Raw genomic sequence first — 27,514 nt, 5'->3', positions numbered from 1 at the left:
GGATCAAACCCAGCGCCCCGCGCATGCCAGGCGAGCGCACTACCGTTTGAGCCACATCCCCAGCCCCCGAAGGGGAGTTTTGAGTTTTAAAATGTATTGCTGTAGGTCTCAGATTCTTGAATGTAGGCGCTCTATCCCGGATGGAGTCCAGAAATCTTCATTTCAACAAGAATCCCAGGTGATTTTGAAGTTGGTGGTCCTTGCCCACTAGAGAAGCATAGCATCAAAGATGAGAACTAGTGAGGTATATACTTCTCCCCTTTGCAAATTTGAATCCACTGGAAATCTATACAAGTGGAAAAAACCCAAAATACAGGACCTATATCTTTCCATAACATTTTTCATGTCTTCAACGATTTAGTGCTTAGGAGACCTTTAAAATTTTAGATTCTCAGGATTAAAAAAATAAATCAGCCAAAAGCTGTGGCACACTCCTGTAATCCCAGCAACTGGGGAGGCTGAGGCATGAGGATTGCAAGTTCGAGGCCACTCCAGCAATTTAGTAACATCCTGTCTCAAAAAATATATAAAAAAGGCTGGAGATGTAGCTCAGTGCTCCTGGGTTCAATTCCCAGTACTGGGGGAAAGGAATTATTAATGCCTGAAGGGTAAACTAGTACCTTTGGGGGAGTTGTGCTGTTAAATATTCTCATTCCTGAAATAATATATATCCTGACTAGTTGTACTTACAATTTTGAATAAGCTAATGACTTTTTATATTCTCCCACTGTGTAATTTTGAGATACATAATGTTTTAATCCTTATAAAATTTGTGGAGCAGTTATCACTTGAAAGGAATTATTTTTCTCCAATTATTGTTCATCAAGGGTTGTGTTAGTGGGAGTAATGATACATAGTATATGTGCTGTCTGAAAAAGACCAGGATTAGGTTTAACTTTATTTTACACTTTATTTTCCAACAAACTACCCGTCCCCCGCCACTCCCCAATGTCATTTCAGTGTTTTTGTTAAGTGCTAGAATGAATAACTATTGTTTTTGGTCTCTTAGAACAGACATTCCCAACCTTGGCTTTATTGACATTTTGGCCTGAATAATTCTGTGTAGTTTGTTCTATGCATTGTAGGATGTTTAAGGAGCATCTTGGCCTCTACCTACTAGATGCAATAATACCACCCCCTCAAATTGCGACAATTAAAAAATATCTCTGGACATTTCCAAATGTCCCTGAGGAACAAAATCACCACAGTTTGAAGACCACTGAAATAGAAAGCCTGTTAAAACAATATGCAGTTCACATAAGTACATGGAAGATTTTAGTACCAATGACCAAAGTATTTTTCCTCTTATGTTGAAAACATAAACAACAGTATTATTGGTTATGGTTGTGAATGCCTATAATCCCAGCAATTTAGGAGGCTGAGGCAGGAGGGTTGCAAGTTCGAGGCCCCTCAGCAACGTAGCAAGCAAGGCCTTAAGCAACTTTGTGAGACAATAGTACTTTGTGAAATCTAAGAAAACTGAACTTATTCTCTACAAAATATGAAGCTCTACTTTTTTTCTTAAAGAGAGGGAGAGAGAGAATTTTAATACTTATTTTTTAGTATTTGGTGGACACAACATCTTTGTTTGTGGTGCTGAGGATCGAACCCGGACCACACGCATGCCAGGCAAGCACGCTACCGCTTGAGCCACATCCCCAGCCCATGAAGCTCTATTTCTAAATGTAATATTACAGTTAAGAGGTGGGTGCACCAGATTGGACAGGGGGGCATGGGTGAATGGGAAAGACAGTAGAATGAATTGGACATAACTTTCCTATATTCATATATGAATAACTGCTGTCTTCCCCTTAAAAATCTCAGGTTAGTGGTGGCTCATGGACACATAGCCAATTAATTTGGTGAAATTGTCACTGAAAAAGCAGTACTGGAAAAATTATGACAAACATCCACTGATGATTTGTAGTAAAATGACCGAAAAACAAATCTAAGATTTTAAGAGCCTTAGTTGTGTAAGCATTTTGACCAGGTTTCTCACTGTCAACCATAAGCAAAGATGCACTTCATGTAATCCAGATGAAAGATCTCCTCTTTTGTTACGAATAAATTTGGCATTAGTTGATTCAAGTTGAAGCATTGGACTATTTTGCCAAAACTATCAGGATAAATAGTTCAGTTATTCATTTGGTGGAGACTTTAGGGTACTGTTGTCTATAATGAATTAAACTAGTGAATGTCAGTTTGGGAGACTATTTATAAACATTGTTTTCCTACTTATTTGCTGAGAAAAACCTTTGAATGCCCTATTTCTACTATTCTCTGGCTATGCATTAGGAACAGAACAAAGTTAAACTGGGTGTGCTGGCACAAGCCTGTAATCCCAGCGACTTGAGGAGTTAAGCAGCAATTTAGTGAGGTCCTAGTTTGCTAGACCCTGTCTCAAAATACTATAAAGCATAAAAAGGGCTGGGGATGTAGCTTAGTGGTAAAGCACCCTTGGATTCAAACCCTAGTACAAAAAAAGAAAAAAAAAAGTTAAAGCATCAAGAAACTGACAGAAACAGTCTCAGACCCCTTTCTGACAAGTAGGAAATAGACAAATTTGGCTTACTGAGATCATGGCACTGAACTGTGCAGGAAGTCAGCCTAAAAACAGTTTTGCATTATATTTATTGGTCTTCTGGACCTGATGACACTGCAAGAATTCACAAAATCAAGGAAATGGAATCGAGATGACATACTAAAGGAAGTGAAAGCACAATAGCTATGTATGTTCACCAGATATATTGGGTTCACCCAGTTTCTTACCAGGCATCTGCTAGAATAGCATTTCTTGATCCTCTTATGGTTGAAGGGGTAATGTAACCTGGCACACATTGCATGTCTGGACCAATTTGACTACCAGAGACACTCTCCTTATGGGCACAATTATTAGCAACACCTGAGATATGGCTTCACCATTAGCTTGAATCTACTGAGTGACCACTACGAGCAAAGCCTTCGGTTGAACTGTGATGGATGCATGCCAATTATTGCTTTAAGCCAAGAATTTGTGAACTTTCTTGGTAAAGGAAGAGATGGTATTTTGTTATGCACACCCTACTCTCTGTGTCACAACTATTCAACTGTGCTTTGTGTGGCATGCAATTGACCATAGAGCACTTCTTTATGAAGGGATGTGGTTGTTTTATAAAAACAGATGGAAGGGCCTGGGGTTGTGGCTCAGTGGTAGAGCACATGCCTTGAATGCATGAAGCACTGGGTTAGATCTTCAGCACCACATAAAAATATTATGTGCATCTATAACTAAAAAAAATATTAAAAAACTAAAACAGGGATGGGGTATAGCTCAGTTGGTAGAGTGCTTGTCTAGCATGCACAAGGCACTGAGTTCAATCCCCAGCACCACAAAAAAACAAAAACAAAAACAAAAAAAACCCAAACAGATGGAGGGCCACTTGGATACAGGACTGTAGTCTGAGGATTCCAGTGTTAAGTCACAGAACTTTCAGGGTCACTACTGTGGAATAATTTTGCTTAGCTTGCTATCCTATGGGTTGTGAAATGGACCCATTTGATATCCTATGGGATAAGTTGAACCCCCAAAAGAGAATCTTTGTTTTCTGTGTTGACTCACTCATCTTCTCATCTTGCTTCCCCTTAAACATCTTTTCTTTTTCTTGAAGATCCTAATTTAGCTACCATCAGTTTTTACCTCTGGTAACTGCTACTTGGTTAAATATCAAGGAAAAGCAGAAGGGGTCTCTCTTAGGCACATCACAAACCCTTTTCAAATCAAACCTGAATCATTAAAAGTCTTTTTTAAAAAATAAATTTATATATAAAAATATATATATTTATAGTTCGACACAATACCTTTATTTTTATGTGGTACTAAGGATTGAATCTAGGGTCTCAGATGTACTAGGTGAGTGCTTTACCACTGAGCCACAACCCCAGCCCCTAGAAGTCTCTTTCTCATACTATAACATGCACCAGAATCACCCAGGAGGCTTATTAAATCACAAATTGCTGGGCTTCACAGAAATTTCTGCAGGTCTGAGAATTTGTCTACTGGACTATATATCTGATCTCAATAACATTGGTCAAGTTCTGAGAAATCAGTTATTTTTCAAACTTTAATGTACTTTAATAACCTCCCTTGGGGCTGGGGTTGTGGCTCAGTGGTAGAGTGCTCACCTAGCATGCACAAGGCACTGGGTTCGAGCCTCAGCACCACATAAATGTAAAATAAGGATATTGTGTCGATCTAAAACTAAAGAATAAATATTTAAAAAAAAAAATAACCTCCTGAAGATTTATTAAAATGCAGATTAACTCAGTAGATCTGGGCTGAAGTCGGTGTTAACGTGATAGTTGATAGTGGTTGGGTAGAGTATACTTGGAGTTGCATTTCTTGTAATCTTTCTTTCCAGCCTCTAGGCCAAGTATAATTGTTTATCATAGTGCTAAGTATAGTTTAGGTCCTTACATCTTGAATAACCTTAGATCAACTTTCACTTCTCTCATATCTGACATACAACTGGTTAGCAAATCTGCTGGCTCCACTTTTACAATACATAATGAATCAACCCTAGTCATGACCTTCACTGTTTGACCTTGTCCCTAGCTACTAAATTAGGGCTGGATTATTTCAATGGCCTCCCACTGGTTTCCTAGCTTCTGCTCTTGCTCCACCCTATCACCTCCAAAACACTTTCTGTTAATTCCATCCACAGCTGCAATAGTGGTTAAACCACAGGTTGACCAAGAAACTGAGACTCCCTATTTCACTCAGCAAATGCCACAGTCTATCAGGCTGTACAAGCCTATCAGGCTGTACAAGCCTGGCTCCTTTTTGTCTTGGACTTCACCTTCTATTGTGCTTCAGCCATGGTGGTCTCCCTGCTTATCCTCAGTTTAGATCTTGGTACTCTGTTCCTTTAACTGAAAATTCTTCAAGGTAATTGTTTGGCATTCTTCTGCATTTCCTTCAGCAGTCCTGGTTCTTATATCACTCAGCAAAGCTTTCCCTTTATCAGTTCAGACATGCACCTGTCTTCCCCCTACTTTAGACTGTAAGCTTCCTGAAACCGAAGCCAGACTTGAGGATAGGTAGTTAGTGTAGTTAGGTAAATAGGGTCTAATATCAAGTAAGATAAAGATAATGGAGGCTGTTATAGAGAATGCAGAGCAGCACTTGGGGAAATTGAAATGTTCATGTCCCCAAGGCCCCAACTCATCCTAAGAAACTGTTAATGAAACACTCCCAGCAAACAGGGAAGTGCTAATCAAAAACCGCCCCAGGCCCTTCCTGCCCAGATTTCTCCTTCAGCCCACCCATCCTTTCCACCTGCATTTTATCACTGCAAGATAAAGGGAAACAAAAGACTTGAGTATGGGAAAACTTAGCTATAAAAAAAGGGAAGATCTCCCTCTTCCACAGATTCTGCCTTTTGGGTCCTCTTCTTCCTCAGGGGAGAAGTCTTTCTGCTGTCCTTTAATAAAGCCTCCACTTTCACTCTACACTTGCCTCTGCGTGCTTCTCTGTGTTATACTTCAGCATTTGGGGAAGCAAGGACTTGTCACTGGTAAACAGCTGTAACAAAACTAGAGATTTTGATCACAATCCGTAGCACCAAAGAGTTCCTAGCATACACTAAGGTGTTCAATAAATATTTGAATGACTATTATAAAGAGACTTTGCCGCTAACTGTAATATCTCAAGGCCAGAGGCTGTTGTTTCCCCAGGATCCCTCAGGATGCACAGTTGCCAGCCAGTATTACACATTTTATTCCTTAGGGAACAGTGGGTTTGGTAGAACTTTCATCCAAATCTCCTTTTTCATGGAATTTAAATTATAAATTGATAATTTACTGTTTCTATACAACATTATTTTGCTGAATTTTCCACTGATTATAATCCTTTTAATACATTTCCCTCCAGCAGTTGGTTTCTCATTTTGTTTGCTGTCCACACCCACCCCACCCCAAACCCGGAATAATTCTCTTGGAGGGAGAAAAAAATGGTATTCCATTCAACACTCTCTTTCAAAGTTTTAGGTAAATCTAAAACAAACGAAATGCCTAATAATTCATAATACTTAGGCCTATGAGACACATGTCAGCTCAAAGCAGCCGAAAATGATTTTTAACTTGAGCCCGTAGTTTCAAGACTTCAAAAGCCACCAACCACGCTCATTCCCCACGCATTCTACAGAGAACTCCTGGGTCACTGGGTGATTGTTTTGTGGGGAAGAAGCAAATTGTCTTTTTTTCAAAAGACCTCTAGGGGTGAGGAAATTTACTCGCTCTGCATTACAAAAGGAATTCTAGAAATAGGGAATGCACCATCCACCCACCCCACGTACCCCCTTTGCCCCCACCCCCACCAAATAAGGGATCTTCCTGGGGCAGTCGCTAGCTCCACAGCAGATGCTTGACACCTATTGTCCCCGTTTGGACGCCAAGCGACTTCGCCTGAAGGACCCCAGCTTCCATTTTGCTCAAAACTCAAACACACCGCTACTACGGACTCCGGGGACGGTTCCGAACTGCTCCGTGTGGCCGGCCCCCGGCTCAAGGGCTTAGACCGTGCGGGGAGGGGGCAGGACGGGCGCTTCCCGGCAGGCATTCGCGCCGGGCAGCCCGACGGCCGCGAAGGCCCCCGCGCCCCGAGGGCTGGCTGGCTAAGTCCCTCCCGCTGCCAGCGCTCGCCTCACTAGGAGCGGCTCTCGGTGCGAAGGGGACAGGGCGAAGCTGCCTGCGCCCACGGAGCGCACGACACTCCTCGGAACGCAGCGCCACCCTCGCCCCCTCAGCTGCCCACTCGGGATCTCCAGCGGCTCCGCGCGCGCACGGTGAGCGCCACCCGGACCGAGGCGCTGAAGGGGAAGAGGGCCGCTGCACCCGAGTGTCCTTTACCTCCGGACCGGCCGGAGCGTCGCGAGGGGCTTGTCCTCAAGTCCTCCCCACTCCTCCAGCCATTTTCAGTTCCCTTCTCCACCCCTGGCCCTGACCTCTCTCTCCCCTCCCTCGGAAGGCGACGAGTCCTGGCCCGCCCCGGTGGGACCGTTGTACTGGCCGTTGGCAGCCGCGCTGGGAGGCCCCGCCCCCGGCCCGAGTACGGTGCCCCGGGGCGGGCGGGCCGAGCCTGGGCTCGCGCGGGGGAGGGGCGGGGCGGCCGGGCGCCCCGCTGGCGGGTCGCGCGCGCGCCCGCGCTCTCTTCCTGCCGGCGGCGCGCGCCGCCCCCTCCCCCACCACTCGCGCAAGCTCCCGCCGGCTGCGCGTTTTGTCCCGCGTCTCGCTCCGTCCGTCTCCTGACTCGCCGCTCTTGTCCTTCCTCCCGCTTTTTCTTCTCTCTCCTCTCGGTCTAAAGATGCCCTCGGCCACCAGCCACAGCGGAAGCGGCAGCAAGTCGTCTGGACCGCCACCGCCGTCGGGTTCCTCCGGGAGTGAGGCGGCAGCGGGGGCCGGAGCAGCTGCGCCGGCTTCTCAGCACCCAGCAACCGGCACCGGCGCTGTCCAGACCGAGGCCATGAAGCAGATTCTCGGGGTGATCGACAAGAAACTTCGGAACCTGGAGAAGAAAAAGGTGCTAGGAGTTGGCGGGAGAGGGAGGGCTTGCGGCATCCGGGACCGGCGCCCCCCGACCCTGCAGCTGTAGCTTTGACTTCCTCCCATGTCTGGCGCTTCACCAGGTCCCGCCGCCCCCAGGTCGCGTCTCCACGGTGAACCGGCGCTCGATGCCCGCAAAACGGGCTCCTAGGGGAGGTGCCTGTCACCTGATGCGGACTCGCGCTGCCCCAGGCCTCTTTGGTCCTCCCGCTGTGGGTCTGGCCTCTTGGCCTGCGGGGGTGGGATGCCAAGGGCGGGGGCCTGCAGCCAGGACCTCTCTCTCACCGAGGCCGGGCGTCTTTGATGGGGCCAGTGGGGAAGAAATGGAGCGGGCCGGGTGGGGGACTCGGGCCCAACCGACTGCCTCGTGGAGTTGGGTGGCCTGCGTCCCCTTGCCGTGGGGTTTGTCCGCTCCGTTACCGGCTCCTCGAGGCCTGAGTGGCCCCTGTGCTTCCCCGGCAGCGAAGTGTTTAGAGCCTGGAGTAGGGTCGCTCTGCCGTCGGGCCCAGGTGGAGTGGGTCTTGGATTTGCGGTCCTCCGCCCCCCTCTGGGGGGCTCTCCTGCGTCTCCCTCTTTGTTTCAATTGTGTAGGTGCCCCCGGAGCCTCAGACCCAGGACTGTCTTGAGATGATTTTTTTGCTGCGACTTTTTGCCCCTGGGGGACTCTTAAAGGGGCAGGGGGACTGCAATGATTGAGATTCGCCGGGGGTGGGCCAAGGGTGGACCTGAGACGGTCGCTAGGTCTCCGGGCACATGGAGAGAGTGTCTAACATGGCGGCGGCTGCGGGGAGAGGGAAGCGCTGTACAGGAGCTGCATTGTGAGCACAAAGCGAAAGCAGAGGGGGAGGGCAGAGACCAGCAGCCGCCCGGACTGGCCTCCCTCGCCCCGCTCCAAAAATCGAGCCACACCCACAATTTAAAAAATTTAATTATTTAACTATTCTAGGCCATAACGGTGAGATGTGTTTTCAAGTCGGCCTTTTGTTTTATGCTTTCAGCGCAGGACAGTGTATCAACTGTGTGTTTGTGTTTGTGTGTGTGTATGTGTGTGTAGAGCTAGGTAGAGAAAGGATCTTCACAGAGTAATTCAACTTTTCAGTAAGATTAGCAGTGGAAAGGGTGACACAAATAGGTAGTACAAAAAATGGGGTGATTACATCTGATTATTGTACTAACTTGCCTTTTACCTTAAAAAGTGAAATATAACTTTGCTTTGATAGCTTCTAATTGTCTGTTTCTAGTGTATTTAGTGTAACATCTCGAATTGTAAAGAAATCACATTAAAATGCATATTTAGCCAGCCACCTGGTTGTTACTTCAGGTGTTGATAATGTTTGGCTCAAATTTGGGCTGTGGGAAGTAAACTGGAAAAAAATGGCGATATTTAGGTCTCAGTTATTTTAATTGCTTATTTACTGATTCGTTTTACATTTTGGGGAGAGTTTTAAAACAAATAGTAAGCTTTGATATTCTGTCTCATTTCCTTCAATGTTGAAGGTTGGGGATTTTACTTTAATTTCCTGGACTTTATTTGAAATTGAGAGATATTAAATCTTGAAATCTAGTTCTTTTGATTATTGTTTTGGTATACAAATATGTCTTAAAATAAGTAATTGGAATAATACATTTATGTATTAATGAGGTAAAAAGTATTTTTAGTAACTATAAAGGTGGAAGAGAGTAAGCTTACCTAAGGTAACTATCTTCTGAGTCTTGCCATGTGGTTTAGCTTTTGCTACCCTATTTTGAAATTGAGACTAACTAGGGTATCTTTTTAAATTCTCTTTTTAAAAAATATTTTATAGTAGATGAACACAATACCTTCGTTTATTTTTATGTGGTGCTGAGGATAGAACTCAGTGCCTCACACGTGCTAGGCAAGTGCTCTACCAACTGAGTTATAACCCCAACCTTTAAAATCCTTTTAATTCAGTAAACATTTCTGTTGTTCTGGCTGATGCTTGAATGGCTTAACTTTCAGAATTTCCAGGAATTGTCTTATTTTCTTTTAAAATGGGAATATTAATGGTGTAATATTTTAAATATAGAAATGTATATTCTTCAAAGGCATTCATATAAAGTCATATACTGATTAGCAGCCATAAGGTGACATTTGGATACTAGTGTTTAGTTTATCTGAAAAAGTACAAGAAAGCTAATTTATAAGCCCTCGAGAGAACTTGAATCAAATGATCACTGGTGTATAGTTGTGTATTAATTACTATACATTGGCATCCTTTTTCCCTAAATGATGGCAGAGAAAGAAATGTATTTAGTAATATTAATTATAGAGATTACTGACAGGGCAGATAGTACTGAAAGATTGCCTTGTAATGATGGAGATTCAACAAACTGCATAAAATTAACGTATTTAGTATCTCAGTTTCTATGTCCGTGTTTTGGGGTGCTAAATAGAGGTGGGAAGATCAAGTTACAGTTTGGTTAGACTTTTCTTTTATAAAAAAAATGTTTGTTTTTTAGTTGTAGTTGGACACAATATCTTTATTCATTTTATGAGGATCAAACCCAGGGCCCCGCACTTGGGAGGTACCACTGAGCCACAACCCTAGCCCTTTGGTGAGACTTCTTGATAAGTCACAGACTTACCTACTTGTTAAATAGTTGAGGTAACAGTACTTATATTTTTTACTTATACTGATGTATTTTACTTTATGAGAAACTCAAGGCTTTCTCCTAATTTAAACACATGATTTTAATTTTATTTTTTAACTAAATGATTGCTGTGTGAGAGGATTTAATAACTGTTTCTTTCAGAAGTGAACCCTATTTGTAATGCAAAATAGAGGATTTGCCTTACAAATCGGTTTTGAATTCCTTTTTAGAAAAACTCCTTTCTTTTCAACTGGATTATTATTATTTTTTTAGTCAATTTAATTGCAACTTGTGTTTGAACTGTATCTCATTCTTACCAGTCAACACTGGAACCATCTGGGCCAAAATGCTGGATTGTAAAATCAAGTATGTTAACAGAAATGACTAATAGATGATATAGTATCACTTTAAAAAAGAGAATTGAAATGAGTGTATTTCATTTGGAAAAAAGTTACGCACATTTTCTAATTATTTGAGCCTTTAGAGGAAAGCTAAGCATCTGTTCAGTGAAAATGCATGCTTAACGTTGATGAAATATGATCCTATTATATAATGCAAGAAAATGGCTTGGTGTTTTTTTAATTTGGGCTAATAAAAAGTACACGAATGTTAAGGAAGAGAAAAAATACAGTTGTGATAAAGAATCAAATGTAAAACTTGATTCACAAATTTAACTGATTATAAAATACAGTAATATTGGATTGAGTGATTTACTACCTAGTTTTCATCATCAGTTCATTTGTACAGAATTGGGCATTAGGCTATGCAAGATGTATTTTGAAATCAAGTCCTAATGTTAACTGAAAAGAAAATTCACTTGATATTATAAGATGAAATCAATTTGAAGTAGAATAAGGGATGTGTGAGTAGATGACATTTAAATGTTATACTCTGTAAATATAATAGGTTTATACTCTAGTGACTTTGGTAGATGAAAGATTAACCAGTGTTCTCTTGCTTAAAAAAAAACCAAACAAACCTATAACCAATATGTAACCAAAACTGACGTCAAAAAGTAGTGTTTTTATACTGCTCCCTAAAGTCTTTAGGTACTTTATGTCTTTGTAGTTAATATTATTTATGTAAAAAAGAATGTGAGTTTGAGGATACTTTTTAGAACATTGCCCTGTGCCTCTACTTAGAATTTTTGATGCAGCTGTTGTACAGGATTTATTTTAAGTATTTTGGAGTAAACCCATCCTTAACTATTTTATAAGTAAAATCTTTTTTGGGGCTAACATCTGAATTTTCTTGACATTTAGGATCTCCAATGTATCAGCTTCTCCATTGGTTGCAAGAGCTATTCCTCTGCAATGCAGAAGGCAAGGTTACTTTGTTTTGCATTCACCTTGTCTCAGAAAAAAAGGCTGTAATGCTTAATTTGAGGACAAGATTACTTTGTTTTGCATTCACCTTGCCACAGGAAAAAAAGTTATATTGCTTAATATTTCTCTTTCTCTCCACATGTGTATGTATCAAGGAAGTATTTTAAAAGGTTAAGCTGTGAATTTCTATGTCTCTTTCAGAGGTGAGCACAGAATCATAAGTATTATAATGGAATGGATTGTTTTTTTTTTAACCTGGCCAAAATATTTTACTTAAGCATTCTTTGTGTGTGGCAAATATTCAAATATATTTTGTGTCATTTACAGATTGAGCTACAATTTACCATAATTTTAAGTAATTTCTTAGGGCTGTGTGAAGATTAGTACTATTTCATATTTTAAAAAAGTATGTTTACTTATAAAAGATTAAACCACATTGTTATAGAATCTTTAAGTTTTTTTTTTTTTTTTTTTTTTAAGAGAGAGTGAGAGAGGAGGGAGAGAGAGAGAGAGAGAGAGAGAGAGAGAGAGAGAGAATTGTTTTTAATATTTATTTTTTAGTTCTCGGCGGACACAACATCTTTGTTGGTATGTGGTGCTGAGGATCGAACCCGGGTCGCACGCATGCCAGGCGAGCGCGCTACCGCTGAGCCACATCCCCAGCCCCAAGTTTTTTTTTTTTAAAGGAGCTGAAAAACACCCTAGAATTTAGCCACAGTTAATTTTATAGAAGAGGAAATAGAGATGTTTATATAAAAAGACCCAGGTTGGAATGGGTGATTTCCAATGTCTCTTGTAATGTTTTATGGGGGTAATTAGAATTTGTAGTATTCTACAATATTAGTGTAATTCTTAGTGTTTAATTGTTGTGTAGAACCAAGTAAGACCTTTTGCTTCAAATCCTTTAAATTAGAATTTCTTCGTTTTGACAACCTGAATGAGAAAGAAAAATGCTTTTCATTTTCAAATTTTTTGATCTTTATTAGGGCTATGTGAAGATTAGTACTATTTTAATCTTTATTAATATCTTATTGCTCAACTTTCTAGGTTGTCCACATAATGGGGTTCTGAGAACATCAGTATGGTGAGGTCCAGTGTATCAGCTATTGTTGTAATGATACTTAACTTTTTAAAAAAGCATTTATTTTTTTCTTATTAGTTGAAATTAACTTTTAAAGCTTAAATTGTGAAGTTTTTCTTCTTCAGTAGGTAAGCCCCAAATGTACATTTGCCAGTTTCTACTAAAGCGCCTGGTATATTGTAAACCAGAAAAATTTTGGGAATGCATTACCAGTGGAGAGAAATAGCAGGTGTGACAACCTTTCCACCTCAATTCTTTTTTTTTTTTTTTTTTTAAATTTATCGTTCAAAACATTACAGAGCTCATGATATATCCTCTTTCATACATTTGACTCAATTGGGTTTTGAACTCCACCTCAATTCTTGTGTTCCAAGTTCCTAGAAATCTTCTAGTAAGTGGTTCTTCTCTTCCCCCCCCCCCCCCCCCCCCCCCGGGGGAAGTAAATGATAGATATACATTGGAGAAGACAGAGAAGTGTCAGAAGGGAAGTTCAGCCAAAGTTAGAACTGAAAATTGTTTGGCTTGAGCTCATTTTAAAATTTTTTTCTTTTTTTCTTTTTCTTTTCTTTTTTTTTTAAAGAGAGAGAGAGAGGAGAGAGAGAGAGAATTTTTAATACTTATTTATTTTTTAGTTCTTGGCGGACACAACATCTTTGTTGGTATGTGGTGCTGAGGATCGAACCCGGGTCGCAGGCATGCCAGTCGAGCGCGCTACCGCTTGAGCCACATCCCCAGCCCCTTAAATTTTTTTCCTACTAATGATATTGTTAGATAGAAATATGAGTGTAAAAACCACGAATAGAAAGAGACCTTTATTGGGTAGAGTTCAAAATTCATACTTCCTGAGGAAAAAGGAAGGTGTGCTTTTTGACTAAGCTCAATTAAAGTAGTCTGTTTCCTTTAATAACTTTTACTGCCTATTGTCTCTACCCGTCACATCCTTGACATTTTTTACTGCTTTATGTTCTTAACCTTGATGTTTTTCTAATTGGTGGTAAGCTAATTGGGGACAGAGATTATCAATTTTTGTATTCCATTGTGTCAGACCCAGTGCTTTGTTGCACATATATGCTAAGTATATTTCCAAGTTAGATTGTCATTACGAAGAGATATGTGTAGCTTCATTAACAAAACTCCTAAGATGGGAGGGAAAATCCATTAAAATTGATTAATCCATGAGGGTAAAAATGCTTTTTGTACAGTTATTTACTTGCAGTGATTTTTTTTTTAAGTTAAAATGGAATTTTTATTATTGTTTCAGGTGGGCAGCAAGTAAAATACTCTGGATAATAAGCAAAATTTGGGAATAGTCATTTAGATGAGAACAAAGATAATGCCTTCACATTAGAACTGTCATAAGTTAGACATTTTTGCATTTCAGCCAATACTGTTATTTAAACATAGAATTAATTGTTAAAATTCTTTAAAAATAAAAGTATATAATATTTATTTATTTTTTTAGTTTTTGGCGGACACAACATCTTTGTATGTGGTGCTGAGGATCGGACCCGGGCCGCACGCATGCCTGGCGAGCATGCTACTGCTTGAGCCACATCCCAGCCCCTGTTATGTACTTTAATCACTAAAAAACCCCTCCTGGTCTCCATTTCGAATTAAGATTCACATCTTTTTGCATTGAACTCTCAAGGAATGTGTATAAATAACCTATGTGAATTCCTCATGAGTAGCTTGGTTAAAGCAACTAATAATTCAAAAGGTATCCTTTGACACTGTAATAATTTGTTTTTTCAAGTTTACAAGCTTTAGACCTTTTTTTTTTTTTTTTTTTGTGGTGCTGGGAATTGAACCCAGGGCCTTGTTCGTGCTGGGCAGTATACTTTACCACTGAGCTACATGCCAAATCTAAGCTTTAGATTTTTCTTAAAGTGTTTTTTTTTTTTTTTTTTTTTGATACCTGGGGTTGAATCCAGAGGTGCTTAACCATTAGGCCATGTCCCCAGCCTTTTTTTTTTTTTTTTTTTAAATTTTTGTTTTATTGAGAGACAGAAACTTGCTAAGTTGCTCAGGGCCTTGCTGAGTTGCTGAGGCCAGATTTAAACTTGGCCTCCCTAGCCAAACTGCTGGGATTATAGGCCTGTGCCACCCTGCCCTGTGACTTTTTAAGATATTTATTCAAAATAGGTGATACTAGAACATATAATTTTTTTTAAGGTGGACACAATATCTTTATTTTTATGTGGTGCTGAGGATCGAACCCAGTGCCTCACTCATGCATGCCAGGTGAGCGTCCTACCACTTGAGCCACATTCCCAACCTGATACTAGAACTCTTTATATTTTTATATTTATATCTTCATATATATTTTTTGAGAAAGGGTCTCACAGGTTGGCTGGGAATTTGTGATCCTCCTGCCTTACTTAGCCTCCCGATTTCCTGAGATTGCAGGAGTGCACCAACACACTTAGCTATCTTTTTTTAAACTCCTGAATACTTTTAACCTGCTTGAAAAATTATCCTGTAATGAGTTCTTAGATGACATCTAATTTAGCATTCTTTAACTGTTCCCAGTGTTCAGATATCTGTCATTTCTGACAGATGTTCATTTATTCTCTGCTTTAACTAGTTTTCTAGGGCCTGGTAAAGGCTAATTTCTGAGTCTGTTTAAAATTTGGAGTTTCTTAAGTTGTTGATGTTAAGAATTATATTCACCCCCACCAATCTTAAATATTCTTTCCTGTGTTCTGGAATAGCAGACACGGTACTATGTGAGTATGCTTCCAGCATTTGAAAATAGTTGTTAATGGATCTTCTATGAATTGCTGTATATGTTTCTCTACTGTTGTTTTAAATGCTGATGGAACTTTTACTTATTATCTTTCTTGTCTCATGAATTTTATAGTTACTGAGTCTCATTTTAATTTGGGGAAAGTGAATGGAAAGCAGAACTCGTCTGTTAACTTGAGCAAAGTCAGAACTGATGTTTCTCTAGGTGAAGAATGGGGTCTGCAGGCATTGATGACTTGAAATAATATCTGGAAAAGCCAATCAAGATTATGGAATGTTGAGGAAAAGAAATCTTTATCTTTCATTGTCTGCATTTGTTTTTCTGTACTCCAGAAGCTATTTTACCTGAATACATAAAAGTATACATAGGTGGTCTTACTTTTTTATTTTAGACTTAATTCTTAATTATTGTGTCCCAGTTTAGAGGTCTCCTTAATTAAGAACAGGAGTTACATAACAAGATTAGTTTTTTTCAGATTTTGTTTCCTATCAATCTTATGACTACGGTTACCTAGTTGAAGAATATTTATTTATTTTTGAGTTCTCTCATCTCCCCATTTTTTTGAATGTATAATTTAAAAATATCCCATTCGTTTACGGAATTTGTTGGATATAATAGTAAAGGGGCAAAGCTTGGAAGGACATCTGTCTTGGATATCCATCTTGCAATACTGATTGAAAAACCCATTCAGTAATGAAAGTTTGACGATGAAAAGCTCAGGGAAGACTGGAAGATTGAGATGTACTGTGATTCAGCAACATAATCTAATTTGTGAAGGGAAAGGAGGAAACCAGAAATTAAGTGTGGCAACAGCTGGAATCCAGGGAGGGGTACTGAAGCACAAAAGGTTTTTCTGTGACCTTAGGCAAGTTATTTACTCTCTCAGTTTAGGATAAGGTGAAGATTTTCTAATTGGGCTTTGTGTAAGTCACTTGAATAGTCCATAACAATAGGAATTAAAAGGCCATAATAATATCATTTCCGAGTAGTCTACTCTTTCAAAGATGAGGCAACTTGTAGTATTTGGACCCACAGTGCAATGCTATGTCCTTTCCCTTATCACCTAAAACTACCTGTTTTGCAAAGCAGAAATTGAATGAATTGATTGTCCTAAAGAAGCTTTTTGTTTCTAGTGCAAATTTTCACATCACTGAATTTAATCATAAAGTATTTTTTCTGGGGTTAATTCACAGTGAAAAGATATGATAAATGTACCACCTAGGGATACAATGTAGTAGCAGATCACAAGTGAATCTTATGCAGGTGTTAACTAGATTTATAAGCTGACTGGAAATCACCAGTCAAGTTTTCAATTTTTTTTTTTTTTTTTTTACTACTGGAAATTGAATGCAGGGACACTTTACCCTGAGCCACATCCCCAGCCCTTTTTTATGTTTTATTTTGAGATAAGGTCTTGCAGAGTTGCTTAGGGCCTTACTAAGTTGCTCAGGCTGGCCTTGAATTTGTGGTCATCCTGCCTCAGCCTCCTGAGTTGCTGGGATTACAAGGTGCACCATTAAGCCCCACAAGTTTTCTGAATTCTTTAGAGCTGAACTTTTTTTTTTTTTTAAGAGAGAATTTTTTAAAAAATATTTATTTCTTAGTTTTTGGCGGACACAACATCTTTGTTTGTATGTGGTGATGAGGATCGAACCCGGGCCACACGCATGCCAGGCGAGCGCGCTACCGCTTGAGCCACATCCCCAGCCCCTAGAGCTGAACTTTTAAGTGATGTATTTCCAAATTGAGGTTGCCTTTTGCTGGTTTCTAAGGCCACAATTTTATCTCTTTTTTTGATATTAAGGATTGGACCCAGGGGCACTAAACCACCAAGCCACATCACCAGTCCTTTTTATTTTGAGATAGGGTCTTACCAAATTAAGACGTTGCTAAATTGTTGAGGCTGGCCTCAAACTTGAGATTCTCCTGCTTCAGCCTCCTGAGTCATTGGGATTACAGGTGTGTATCACTCCACCTGGCAGAGTACTGTATGAGTGATTCAAAATAGTTTCTTACTTCTCAGTACTATTGGATTTGCTATTATAAGAGAATTATAATGTTTTTGACCTATGTGAGTGTTTCTCAAAATTAGGTATGCACAGTCACCCAGTAAGAGTTTGGTTGCTGGGTCCTAATTCAGTAGATTTAGGGTAGTGCCTGAGACATTGAATTTCTAACAGTTTCCCGGTTGATACTGATGTTGCTGGTTTGAGAATTATGAGAATCATTGATAGACCAGCATAGAGTCTTTGCTGTGTAAGATCTGATTATATATTAAACAGTGGAGAGAGATCCTACATTATACTGGTAAAGAAAAAAACTAGTGTCCTTTAAAACAGTTTTTTTTTAAAATTGTGATTCAGTTGTTTTGTTATTGAGTTTTGGTTACTTCTTCAGTGAATGCATTTCTTAGTATTTTGGCCAGGCTTAGAAACCTACTTTTCTGAAGTGTGAGCAAGGTTCAAGGGATAGATAATATATTTCTAATAGTAGTGTAGAAGGTATTAATTGTTAACAGAAGAACTTTTGTAATGCTATGATGAAACTATTGTTATTAGAAAGTATAGCTGCATTCATTTAGCTTACTGCATTTTTTTTTTTTTTAAAGCAGGGGGCTGGCGAGTACTAGGGATTGAACTTGGGGACACTTGGTCACTGGGCCACATCCCCGACCTTATTTTGTATTTTATTTAGAGACAGGGTCTCACTGAGTTGATTAGCGCCTCACTTTTGCTGAGACTCGCTTTGAACTCAGGATTCTCCTTCCTCAGCTCCCCAGCCTCTGGGATTACTTGCATGCTGGGATTACTGCATTTTTTGATTGGGAAATTCAACTAAGTATAAGGAACTGTGGTGTGCTTTTTGGGAATCCTATGTTAGAGATTTTTGAGGTTGTTCAGTTATGACTTGACATACTTCTTTCATCATAGTTAACTTATTTGTTGTGGTTGTAGATATCCTTCTCACTTCAAGAATTTCAGCTTTCAAATTGTTATGGGTTGGAAAGCAAAAAACATGTTAACAATAATATAAAATTTATGTGAGTTTAGTAAAATACGTCTTTGCTTTGGCAGTGCAGAGTTCTTTTTATTTTTTGTTTGGTCACATTGGGGATTGAAGCTGGTTGTGCCCAGCCGCTGAGCTACATTCCCAACTGTTATAGAAATTTAAAAATTTTGAGAGAGTCTTGCTGAATTGCTCAAACTTGCAATCCTTCTGCCTCAGAGCCTCCTGAGTAGCTGGGATTATAGGCATGTACCATTTTTGGCCTTGCTTCTTTTACATAGTTTGCATTGACAATATTCTTTACAGATGTTTGTACAGATGTTTGTGTACCAGGAAGCTAGAGTTTCATTGGTGGCTACTTTTCATTTTTCTTTTTACCTTGTTCCAGTTATTACCTTGTAACAGACTAATCCAGAATTTAAGGTCTTAAGACCATACATTTTATTATGCTCACAGATTTCTGCCTATCTCTCAGGGATTCAGACTGGGCACACAACAGGGTTGATGTCTTTGTTCTATATTGCCTGAGGAAGAAAGATTGACTTTTTTACTCATGTTGAATGTCTGGCCTGGGGTGACTTGAACACAGTATTGCTGACCAGAGCTTTTAAATGAGACCTCCCTTCATGGCTTGCTTCATTTTTAGCATGGCAACCTCAGGGTTATTGGATTTCTTGTATAATGGCCAAGGGCTCCAAATACAAGTGATATAGTGACCAGTAAACAAGGCAGAGATGCATAGCTTTTATGGCTTGGCCTTGAAAGTCAGACAGGATCACTTATACTGTACTGGTTTGAGCCCATAAAGTTACAGTAGCCGGGGAATTGTTCTAGTTCTTAATGGGGCAGTACCAAGGTCACATTATAAATCACATATGGGCCTGCAGATGTTGTAGCTATTTTGGGAAAATGTAATCTGTCATAGGTCTCAGGTAGGCTGAATATTAAATTTGTTATTGTGTGAAAAATTGAAGCTTTTTTGCTATTGATAGCTTATCCTACTATCCTAGTCATAGCTCTTGAAAGTCTTAACAATATCCTGAAATCTGTCCATCTTGTCTTTCAAATTGCATGTAATTATAATCATTTTTATTGTATGTTCATTGCAGAATATTTAAAGAGTACAAAACAAAACTACTCTGTGAGAGATATAGTATACTGTTTTATTTCTAGATTTAACAAATTTCTTTAAAAAATATATACTAATATAGGAAAAAAGGAAGATAATAAATGAAGAAAATAATAAATGCAGTGTCACTAGCACGCCCTACCTTCTGCCCCACTGTAAATTAGCACTGAATTTTAGGCCCTTCTGTTTGCAAATCTTCTATTTATCTGTATTTGTTTAGGTAATGGATATTGAACTCATAGGTACTTTACCACTGAGCTACATCCCTAACTCTTATAAATTTTGTATTTTGAGATAGGGTCATATTGCCACTGCTAACCTTGAACTTGTGGTCCTTCTGCCTCAGTTTCCAAAGTCACTGGGATTGTGGGAGTGTGTCATCACACCTGGCTATTATCTGTACATTTCTAAATTTAGGATTCTTGACTATAACTCTTTTTTATTTTGGAATATCTTGAGTCATAAATTAAAAGCAGAGCTTGTTTAGTTTCTTGTTCCTAAAAAGAAAAACAGATGCTGGCAACAGCAGTGCATGCCTGTTAATCCCAGAAACTTCAGAGACTGAGGCAGGAGGATCACAAGTTTGAGGCCAGCCTCAGTGACTTAGTGAGACCCACAACAACTTTGTGAGACTCTCAGCAAAGGACTGGGGATGTGACACAGTGGAAAAGTGCCCTGGGTTAAATCTGTAGTTCCAGGGAAAAAGAAAAATAGCCTGTTCTTTCTAAAAAGGAATGGGCTGTTTTTGTTGACCCTTAGAGCTAAGGTATTTGAGCACATCTTTTGCAATTGGGGTTATGCCCACCAGATCAGTGTAAACTATTTTTCAACCAGTAGACTTGAATTTTATACCTCTTTAGCTGAAGACTTACAGATAGTGTGAAGTAGTTCAACTAAATAAAATCGCATACTTTCCTTAACTTCTAATGTTTTAATAATTATCTTGGTTTTATTTACATTCAGTGTGACTAATTGTGATACCTTTAAGTTAAGGATAGGGTGGTTATGCAAGTTGATTTGTTTCTGGTACAAAGAAAATGGATTATTTAACCTAACAAAAACAAAACCCAAAAAATTTCTATTGCTTTTAACCTGGTTTCTGAAGCCTCCTTATCAAAATGTTGCTGTGTATTTGATTTTTTAATTAGTGTTACTATTGCTAAGTAACTATATGTCTTCAAAATTTATTATGGTTATTTTTCCTCTTAGTTTAGATTTGTTTTATTTCCTATCTTCCAACCCTTAACTGAATTCTTGACTCTTATATTACCTAAGTATCTTTTTTCTTTAGGATCTTATCTAATAGTGGTAGTTTGGAAAACCTTCAAAATTTTCAACTTAGTAAATAGTGGTCATCTTAAACCAGAAGATCATTTTTTTACCTTCATTTTTAATTACTAGCAAAGTTGTTGATTGGTATACTGCCCATAGGCGAAAATAGTAACTTGGAAATGTCTCATGTTGTTCAAAGATGCATAAAGTGTATCAAAGACAATTTGCCCATGGATTTATTCAGGAAGATACCCTCTTTGTTGTACTATGTATGGATCCTTTGAAGGATCGGAGAAGGGAAGGGAGGCCACAAAAATTTAACACTATAAATGTCGGATATGCTTATTGGGTGGAAACAGAATCCTCACCAAATTGTGACTCTCTCCTTTGTGATTAGGAACCAAATGCCTGGCCTATCTACCACTTTTTTGAGTACCCTGAAAGATAACCGATGTTGTTTCATTGATTTACAGGTATTTGATATCATTCAGCAATGGTAATTATTTAAATTTATTTTTTAGTTCAATATTAAATGTACTGTTTAATATGTTATTTAATCTGGAGTATATCTCAAGCATACTTACAGCAAAATTTGAGAAAAACTTTGAAGACTGCTTGGTTTTATCAGTTTTAACTTAAGCTGATATATACTTTGTGAAATGTAATTTTTTTGTTTTTAATAGGGGAAGCTTGATGATTACCAGGAACGAATGAATAAAGGGGAAAGGCTTAATCAAGATCAGCTGGTAAAGATGTTATATTTTATTAAAGATTTTGTGCTTACTATTTTGAAGAATTTTGCAGTTCTCATGATTCTAGTAAAGTTGGGTTCTGTTTTTGTCATTTTAGGATGCTGTATCAAAATACCAGGAAGTCACAAATAATTTGGAGTTTGCAAAAGAACTACAGAGAAGTTTCATGGCATTAAGTCAAGATGTATGTAAACGATAATATACGTTTATGATATGCTAAAAATAGGGTTAGTGGAAAAATTTGTCTTCTGGATTTTAATTCTTCCATTACATTTATAAGCTCTCTATGAGGTGAGAAGATTGGATCCAGTTATATCTTTTTTGGTACCAGAGATTCAACCCAGGGCTGCTTAACCACTGAGTCACATCCTCATTCCTTTTTTTGGTTTTATTTTGAGGCAGAGTCTTACTAAATTGCCTAGGGCCTCACTAAATTGCAGAGGCTGGTCTCTTTCTGCCTTAGCCTCCCGAGTCACTGGGATTGCAGTTGCGTGCCACCAGGCCCAGAGGATCCAGTTGTATCTAAGATACCTTCCAGTTCTGTGTATTTTATTGTAACACCTGAAAGATGTCTTTTAAAAGAACTAAGTTTTGAGATAGGACAAAAGTCATAAAATAGTTACCTTAAAAATCTCATTGGTGAGGCTGGGGTTGTGGCTCAGAGGCAGAATGCTCACCTCGCACATGTGAGTTACTGGGTTCGATCCTCAGCACCACATAAAAACAAGTAAATAAAATAGTATTGTGTCCAATTACAACTAAGAAAAAGAATTAAAAAATCTCATTGGTATAAAAAGTTAGCTGTGCAAATATACATAAACATTTTCCATATTTCCTTTAGTTCTACTGACCATCTTGCAGTTCCACTAATTAACACAAAATACAGAAAATTAAGGTTTCTGAATAAGTAGTTTGAGGAAAGGCTAGTAATTTTGAAATTATAAAGTTATCTCTGATTTGATAAAATAACAGTCTACTACATGAGAAGTAATACAATACAAGGATTAGGAGATCTGATTCAGGAAACAGATTGCCTAGGTTAAATCTGATTCTACCACTTGTTTTGTGACTTTGGATGAGTTACTGTTCCTGTATTAATTAAGGTGTTCCAGAGAAACAGAACCAGAAGACAGGGAAGAAAGGCCATCATAATACATCAGTTTTCTAATCTATAAAGTGGTAATAGTAGTAGTCCCTATTCATAGGATTGTGCCTAGAAGAGTATTTGATTCATAACTAATACATTTTAAGCACTTAATGCTATCTTATTATATTTGATGAAGGAAAAAATTTTGATGATTTGCCCCAAAACGTAATGTCTTAGTTTGTTTTGGGCTTCAATAACACCATAGACTGGGTAATTCATAAAAAATGAAAATTTATTTCTCCTAGTTTGGGAGGCTGGGAAGTCCAAGACCAAAGCACCAGCCTCTGGTGAGGACCTCTTTGCTGTATCCTTTTATGTGGTGGAAGTGGAAAGGCAGGAGGGTGAACCCACTTCAGTAATCCCTTTAACAGCAGCATTTATCCATTGATTAGCTTTTAATCTTCCAAAATTTAATCTTTGTATTGAGGAGATAAAATTTCCAACACACGAACTTTTGGGGACTACAGTAGTTCCAGGTAGGGGTGTGTTCCACTTAGAATACAACATTTCTGAAACCACTGTCACTGAATAAATTATAATATCTGTATTCTTCTTTGCTTTTATTTTAACAGAACTTTCGTCTGAACCTTTAACTTCATTGGCAGTAAATTTATTTAATATTCAAGAACTTAAACCTGGCTCTAGCCTACCCTTTCTGTTTTTCAACTTATTCCCTACTTGTGCTATTTAATCAAAAGTAGCTATCTTTATTACTTCTTTTTTTTTCTTCCTTTCATATTCCTGCCTCTTTGTGTTTTCTATCTCTAGCTACCTAAAAGAGACATTAAACTGCCCCTCCTAAGATTGAAATACCCATTTATTTTAATGGGTGTCACTTTCTCCTTGAAAGCTTTCTTGTCTATCCTAACTTATCTGTTCATATATATTATTCATTTACTTTCCATTTATTGGTAATGTCTCATTTGTCCACTCTGCTACCATTTATGTATTTGTCTTGTTGTAACCTTTATCATTTCTCCAAGGCCTCTTCCATTTTTCCCTTTAATATAGATTTCATATGCCCCCTGCCCTTTTTTAATTGTACTGGGGATTGAACCCAGGGGTGATCAACCCCACTGAGCCACATCCCATTTTTTTTTTTTTAAAATTTTGGGACGGGGTCTGCCTGAGTTGCTTAGGGCGTTGCTAAGTTGCTGAGACTGGCTTTGAATTTGAGATGCTCCTGGCTTAGCCTCCCAAGCTGTTTGAATTACAGGTGTGCACCCTTGTACCTGGCTTTTTTTTTTTTAAATTTGTGTTAGTTGGTTCTTGTGAAGTTTGAGAAAGGAGAAAGGTGGAAAGGAAAACACTGCAGTGATTTCAAAAGACTAACCTTTTTGTATCCCCAAACTGATGCTAAACATTAAAAAGGAAGAGAGAAATATTTCTTGTAAGTTAGTGGAAGGTACTTAAAAGCTGTAATTTTGGTGTCTTATAGTTTTATTTTCTCTTACAGATTCAGAAAACAATAAAGAAGACAGCACGCCGGGAACAGCTAATGAGAGAAGAAGCTGAACAGAAACGTTTAAAAACTGTTCTTGAGCTACAGTATGTTTTGGATAAATTGGGAGATGATGAAGTGCGAACAGACTTGAAACAAGGGTTGAATGGAGTACCAATATTATCTGAAGAGGAATTGTCATTGTTGGATGAATTCTACAAGTTAGTAGACCCTGAACGGGACATGAGTTTAAGGTATAGTCCTATTTGATAATAGAAACTTCTGAGTATTCAGTTGTTAATAACTGAAAGGTAATTAATTAGCTGTTTAATTATTATTTTTATTATAAGGCTGAACGAGCAATATGAACATGCCTCCATTCATTTGTGGGACTTGCTGGAAGGGAAGGAAAAATCTGTATGTGGAACAACCTGTAAGTATTAAAAATAATGTCAATTTTCTAACTTTTAAGAATTTTTCTTCTTAACAGTGATGTTTAAAATTTAGAAGTGCATAAGTTGCATTCATCTACTGTTTACTTTTATATTTCCTTTTTGCATCCTTTTTGGGCGTGTTTGTGATATGTGTTTTGTATAAGTCAGAACTAGTGACTGCTGGGCACTATTGCACAGGCCTATAATTCCTGCCACTTAGAAGGATGAGGCAGGAGAAACGCAGGTTCAAGGCCAACCTCATCTACTTAAGGAGATCTTCTCTGAAAATAAGTAATTAAAAGGATTGGGGCCATAGTTCAGTGGGAAAGTATCCTTGAGTTTAGTCCCTAGTACCCCAACAAATCCAAAAAACCACTAGTGATAGTCTATAAAAATAGAAGTCCTAACTTACATGGTTTTGTGTTTTTTATGGTGCTGGATGTCAATCAACTTTTTGTTACTATGACAGAATTCTTGAGATGGTAGGAAGGAAATAATTTCAGAGATTTTTGGTACATGGTTAGCTGGCTCTGTTGGTTTGGGACTGTGGCAAGGCCAACATTATGGGGAATCTGTGGTGGAACAAAGTTGCTCACTTCAACACAGTTGGGAAGCAGATAGCCAGGAGGGCCATAGGGTACCAATATTTCCTTTAAGAGTACATCCCCAAATACCTAACTTCCTCCCACTAGATTTTGTCCCTTCTTTTTTTTTTAAACCTTTATTTATTTATTTATTTAATTTATTTATTTTTTAATATATTTTTTAAAAATTTTATTTGTTTTTTATGTGGTGCTGAGGATAGAACCCAGTGCTTCACACATGCTGGGCAGGCACTGGACTGCCAGCCCCAGACTTTTCTCTTGATGGTTCCCATCTCATAGCACCACAGGCTGGCAACCAAGCCTTTACCATGGATCATTGGGGGATAGTTCTAAGCCATTGCACTAGGTGTCTAACACAAGCCCTTGCGCATTTTAGCTAGGCAAGCTCTTTAACCACTGTGCTATATCCAGGTCACTTGACATGGTTTTACATATAACTTTAATTGTGCTTGAACTAGATTTATATCAGATTGACTTTCCAGAGTTGTTGGTGTTAAGTAGGGACTGGTTTTCCTTATGGCTGAAATTTTGTGAGAACATTTCATCTTACACGTTTTACTCATGGTCATTGCTTTAGCCTTTACTCTTTAGTTCTTACACTGCTGTTAATTGGACACATTATACCTCAAATATGCAGTGAGAGATTGTTTTTCAAAAGGTTGTTGAAGTTTTACTATCTCACTAAATCAAGTTTTAACTATGGTAAATTGGGGTGATTTTCTTTCTTTCTTTCTTTTTGGTAGGGGCAGGTACTAGGGATTGAAACAAGGGGGCATTATACCCCTGAACTTCATCCCAGGTTTATTTTAAAAAATTTTTATTTTTGATATCTGGGGTTGAACCCAGGGATGCTTAAGAACTGAACCACATCCCCAGTACTTTTTATATTTTGTTTCTAGAGATACGGCCTTGCTATGTTACTGAGGCTGGCTTTGACTCATGAGCCTCCTGCCTCAGCCTTCTGAGCTGCTGGCATTACAGGTGAACACCATTGCATCTGGCTTTTTAAAAAATGTTGAGGCAGGGACTCACTGAGTTGATATAGCTGACCTTGAACTTAGAATCCTCCTGCTTAAGCTTCCCGAGTTCCTGAGATTACAGGTGTGTGCCACGGTGCCTGGTTTAGAATGGAATTTTGTCTTTGCTGTTTAGAAGATTGAATTAGGGAATTATATTTTTGAACATACTAAGGCAAACATGTATATTTATACATTGTTTCTTAGCTATTAGAATTGACTTGGATTATTTGCGTTCATTGGCAAAACTATGAATTTTAAAAAAAATTTAAAATTTTTTTTTAATTGGATGCAATGTATTTTATTTATTTTTATGTGGTGCTGAGGATTGAACCCAGGGCCTCGCACATGCTCTACTGCTGAGCCGAAACCCCAGCCTAGCAAAATTGTGATTTAATTAGCAAGATTTTAAGTATATTTGCTTTAAGAAAATATGAAGTGCAATGCATTTCTGTCTTTTCATGTAAGAAATCATTTTCTTGATTTGTTAGCTTTTATTACATGTGTTTCTTTATACAGCTCTTTGGCTTTTTAAGTTTTGTTACAAATGTGGATTTATCATTGGAGGAGGTTTGATAAATTGTTGGCTTTATTAAAAAAGTAGTTGTACCAATACATCAAGACTCATCAAATTTTCTTGAGCATTATTGTGTGTAATAATAAGGATTAAATTTCTAAGTTTGTAGTTTGTTTTTTGATTACAGGCATGTACTGTACCTGGCTGATAATAGTTTTTGTCTTTAATATTTTTTTAGTTGTTGATGGACCTTTTTAAGATTTAAATGTGGTGCTGAGAGTGAAACCCTTCATATATGCTAGGCAAGCGCTTTACCAGGGGTTATCAACCCTAGACCCTAGAAATAGTTTTATTAGGATTACTTTTATAAAACTTTCATAACAAATATGGCCTTCAAAGTTTATTTTTCTGTACAGTGACCAATCAGGGAATGGCTTTATTATATACAGATTTATAATACAAGGCGAGGAAATCCAGAATAATTTTGTGTATACCTTCCTAGCTCCTTACTTTTCCAATATCCTAGAATACTATATATACTCTTTTTGTTTGCCTTTTGAGTTTATCTACTTCTCTCTTTTTCTTCCACTTTTATGTCTTTTTATATAATACAGTTGCTTAACTGAATCTACTTCCTTTCCTCCCCTTGAAAATCTTTCAAAGACCTTGTTTTAATATATTTTACATGCATTTTTCCTTTTAGGGCATTCACAATGTGGCCTTTATCCAGTCTTCTCCAGCATCATCTTTATTACTATGCTTTTTCTTATTCCTTGTGCTTAAGTCACAGTGATCCTTTTTTTTGCTTGAATTTGGCACTCTTCTTTGCATAGGACTGTATAAATGCTCTTT

At 38.5% G+C, this 27,514-nt stretch overlaps 1 protein-coding gene across 1 annotated transcript in view; it reads left to right on the top strand.

Moving 5' to 3' along the window:
• The first annotated feature begins 6,643 nt into the window (after positions 1-6,643).
• Caprin1 (cell cycle associated protein 1) overlaps positions 6,644-27,514 on the top strand; it is a 36,928-nt gene continuing 16,057 nt past the window's right edge. The window contains exons 1-6 of the mRNA XM_026404095.2: positions 6,644-6,821; positions 7,340-7,555; positions 21,434-21,496; positions 21,600-21,686; positions 24,106-24,344; positions 24,441-24,523. Of these exons, the coding sequence (XP_026259880.1) occupies positions 7,340-7,555; positions 21,434-21,496; positions 21,600-21,686; positions 24,106-24,344; positions 24,441-24,523 (688 nt within the window). The 5' untranslated portion in view covers positions 6,644-6,821. The remainder of the gene's footprint in view (positions 6,822-7,339; positions 7,556-21,433; positions 21,497-21,599; positions 21,687-24,105; positions 24,345-24,440; positions 24,524-27,514) is intronic.

This window comes from Urocitellus parryii, chromosome 4, assembly GCF_045843805.1.
Source record: "Urocitellus parryii isolate mUroPar1 chromosome 4, mUroPar1.hap1, whole genome shotgun sequence".
NCBI classification, from domain to species: domain Eukaryota; kingdom Metazoa; phylum Chordata; class Mammalia; order Rodentia; family Sciuridae; genus Urocitellus; species Urocitellus parryii.
Note: the sequence above shows the minus strand (reverse complement) of the source record. Positions and strands in the feature narration are given on the sequence as shown.